This window comes from Salarias fasciatus, chromosome 1 (genome assembly GCF_902148845.1).
Source record: "Salarias fasciatus chromosome 1, fSalaFa1.1, whole genome shotgun sequence".
Classification (NCBI taxonomy): Eukaryota; Metazoa; Chordata; class Actinopteri; order Blenniiformes; family Blenniidae; genus Salarias; species Salarias fasciatus.
The window spans coordinates 40,363,106-40,366,570 of NC_043745.1; the positions used below are offsets into that span (position 1 = coordinate 40,363,106).

The following is a 3,465-nucleotide window of genomic DNA, read 5'->3' on the forward strand; positions in this document are numbered from 1 at the left end:
GGATCACCACAGGATCACCACAGTTTGCTGGCTTAATCCCTTATCCTGGTTTTGTGCAATACCCCCCAGGACCCAAAACAACAACAACAACAACAGCGCTTCGACTTAGGTTGTTTTATTGACTCCTCTCCAGCCTCACCGATAAATACAATAAATACAGCAGAGAACCAGGAGACCTCCGCGAACATAAATAACATAAATAGAAGTGAAATAAATACGTCTGAAGCTTTACGATTCTCAGTGCTGCACCCTGAAGGATGGACGCACGCAGGTGCAGCCCACGGCCACGAGCCGCCTCTCCAGCCGGAACTGGTACCCCGGGGTGGAGGACTGGGTGGAGCCCTGGGTGGAACAGTGGGTGGAGGACTCGGCGGAGGACTGGGTGGATCCCTGGGTGGATCCCTGGGCGGAGGACTGGGTGGACGGCCGTACCCGCCTCAGGACCAGCACCTCGTGCATGATGGGCCGGGACTGCAGGCTGCGGTCCTCCACGCCGCCGACCAGGCAGCCCTGCAGCGAGCACTGCGCCTGGGACAGCTGCTGGGGGTAGAGCTCGTCCTCCGAGGACACGCTGTGGAGGAGGGAGGAGGACGGAGGAGGACAGAGGGAGACAGTCAGTGAGCAGGTCCTCCAACACGTCCCTCACCCCAACAGGTACTTCACACAGGTAAGAAGCCATACAGTCACACCAGCCCTGCTACATGCTACATGCTACCTGCTACATGCTACCTGCTACCTGCTACATGCTACCTGCTACATGCTACCTGCTACATGCTACCTGCTACCTGCTACATGCTACATGCTACCTGCTACATGCTACCTGCTACCTGCTACATGCTACCTGCTACATGCTACATGCTACATGCTAAACATGGTTAAAGTCTGAGTCAGCCATTAGCAGCTCGTCCCTCAGTCTCCAGTCCACAGAGCAGAGTGGACGGACGGGGAGGGACAGGGAGGGACGGGGACTCACTTGTACGTCCACGGGGAGATGGAGATCATGTGCAGGGGACGGACGGGTCCCACAGCAGGGAAGCCGTGGTCCAGCTGCAGGGGGACCGTCTCCCCCGGGAAGACCGGCTCAGGACGGGTGGTGTGGTTCCTCTGTCCGCTGGGCCTGGCTGCTGCCCTCGACACCGTCAGCACCACCAGCATCTTCATCAGCACCATCATCTTCATCACAGCACAAGAGACTTGAGGAACAGACCATCATCATCCCGTCTGACCCCCCCGACTCTGATCTGACACCTGACCCCCCTGACCCACCTCTGAGCCCCGACCCCGCCGACTCCCTGACCCCCGATCCTCCACTAATTGTTTGATTTGTTGGGTTTCTTTCTCACCGTTTGTCTCATCTCGGTTCTCTCAGTGTTCTCAGGTTCTCCTCTGGTTCTGCTCTGGACCTCCTCTGGTTCTCTCCAGATTCTGATCGACTCTCTTCAGGTCCTGCTCCTGTGCTGGTTCAGGTTGAGGTTGAAGTTGAGTTTGAGGTTGAGGTTGAGGTTGAGGTTCTGGTCTGAGCTGCTGTGGGGGGTTTTATCCTCAGACGGACCTCCTGTGCTGGTTCAGGTTCAGGTTCAGGTCCAGGTCCAGGTTCTGCTCCTGTGCTGGTTCAGGTTCAGGTACTGTTCAGGTCTGAGGTTCTCTGGGGGTTTTTATCCTCGGAGGGACCTCCTGTGCTGACGTCACGCCGGTCTTCCTGTTGCTCCGTGAGTCTTTGATCTTCCTCTGTAAACCACAACAGAGCGCCTGACGGGACTCGAACCTCGACCCACTTTTCACCCCGAGTCAGACCTGAAGTCCTGCTGCAGCACTTTTTTCTGGGTCACGTCTTCTGAAGGAGTCCGTGTTTCTGGAACCGACGGTGAGGACGAATCCTGAGAACCGACAAGTGAGCTGATCTGCCGAGAACCAGATCCCAGATCCAACTGTTTACCGACGACACTGCGCTTTAAAGAACAGGTTCTGTTGAAGCGGGAAAAACGTAACAATCATAAATGATCTGAGAAGTTCGGTTTATAAAACCAGAAACGTTACAAGTTCTGAACAGCCGAAAAGTACAAACAACAGCAACAACAACAACAACAATGTGCAAACACAGACACACAAAATGTTACGACACAAATCCCCGTAGTTTACAATCACCAGAACTTAAAAAGCTTCACAGAGTGGTGTAGACTGGTGTAGTTTGGTCAGACTGGTGTAGTTTGGTCAGACTGGTGTAGTTTGGTCAGACTGGTGTAGTTCGGTCAGACTGGTGTAGTTTGGTCAGACTGGTGTAGTTTGGTCAGACTGGTGTAGTTCGGTCAGACTGGTGTAGTTTGGTCAGACTGGTGTAGTTTGGTCAGACTGGTGTAGTTCGGTCAGACTGGTGTAGTTTGGTCAGACTGGTGTAGTTTGGTCAGACTGGTGTAGTTCGGTCAGACTGGTGTAGTTTGGTCAGACTGGTGTAGTTCGGTCAGACTGGTGTAGTTTGGTCAGACTGGTGTAGTTCGGTCAGACTGGTGTAGTTTGGTCAGACTGGTGTAGTTTGGTCAGAATGGTGTAGTTTGGTCAGACTGGTGTAGTTTGGTCAGACTGGTGTAGTTCGGTCAGACTGGTGTAGTTCGGTCAGACTGGTGGTGTAGTTTGGTCAGACTGGTGGTGTAGTTTGGTCAGACTGGTGTAGTTTGGTCAGACTGGTGTAGTTTGGTCAGACTGGTGTAGTTTGGTCAGATTAGTGGAGTTTGGTCAGACTGGTGTAGTTCGGTCAGACTGGTGGTGTAGTTTGGTCAGACTGGTGTAGTTTGGTCAGACTGGTGGTGTAGTTTGGTCAGACTGGTGTAGTTCGGTCAGACTGGTGTAGTTTGGTCAGACTGGTGTAGTTCGGTCAGACTGGTGTAGTTTGGTCAGACTGGTGTAGTTCGGTCAGACTGGTGTAGTTCGGTCAGACTGGTGTAGTTCGGTCAGACTGGTGGTGTAGTTTGGTCAGACTGGTGTAGTTTGGTCAGATTAGTGGAGTTTGGTCAGACTGGTGTAGTTCGGTCAGACTGGTGTAGTTTGGTCAGACTGGTGGTGTAGTTTGGTCAGACTGGTGGTGTAGTTTGGTCAGACTGGTGGTGTAGTTTGGTCAGACTGGTGTAGTTTGGTCAGACTGGTGTAGTTCGGTCAGACTGGTGTAGTTCGGTCAGACTGGTGTAGTTTGGTCAGACTGGTGTAGTTCGGTCAGACTGGTGGTGTAGTTTGGTCAGACTGGTGGTGTAGTTTGGTCAGACTGGTGTAGTTCGGTCAGACTGGTGTAGTTCAGTCAGACTGGTGTAGTTTGGTCAGACTGGTGTAGTTCGGTCAGACTGGTGTAGTTCGGGTCAGACTGGTGTAGTTTGGTCAGACTGGTGTAGTTTGGTCAGACTGGTGTAGTTCGGTCAGACTGGTGTAGTTCGGTCAGACTGGTGGTGTAGTTTGGTCAGACTGGTGTAGTTTGGTCAG

The 3,465-nt window shown here is 52.9% G+C and overlaps 1 protein-coding gene across 1 annotated transcript; it reads right to left on the reverse strand.

Annotated features, from left to right (window-relative positions):
- Positions 1-237: 237 nt before the first annotated feature.
- On the reverse strand, positions 238-1,467 carry il17a/f1 (interleukin 17a/f1). The gene is made up of 3 exons (XM_030093080.1): positions 1,344-1,467; positions 974-1,173; positions 238-571 (listed from the first exon to the last, which is right to left on the reverse strand). The coding sequence occupies exons 1-3, from the start codon at positions 1,353-1,355 to the stop codon at positions 238-240; spliced, it is 546 nt and encodes a 181-aa protein (XP_029948940.1). The 5' UTR covers positions 1,356-1,467.
- Positions 1,468-3,465: the final 1,998 nt, after the last annotated feature.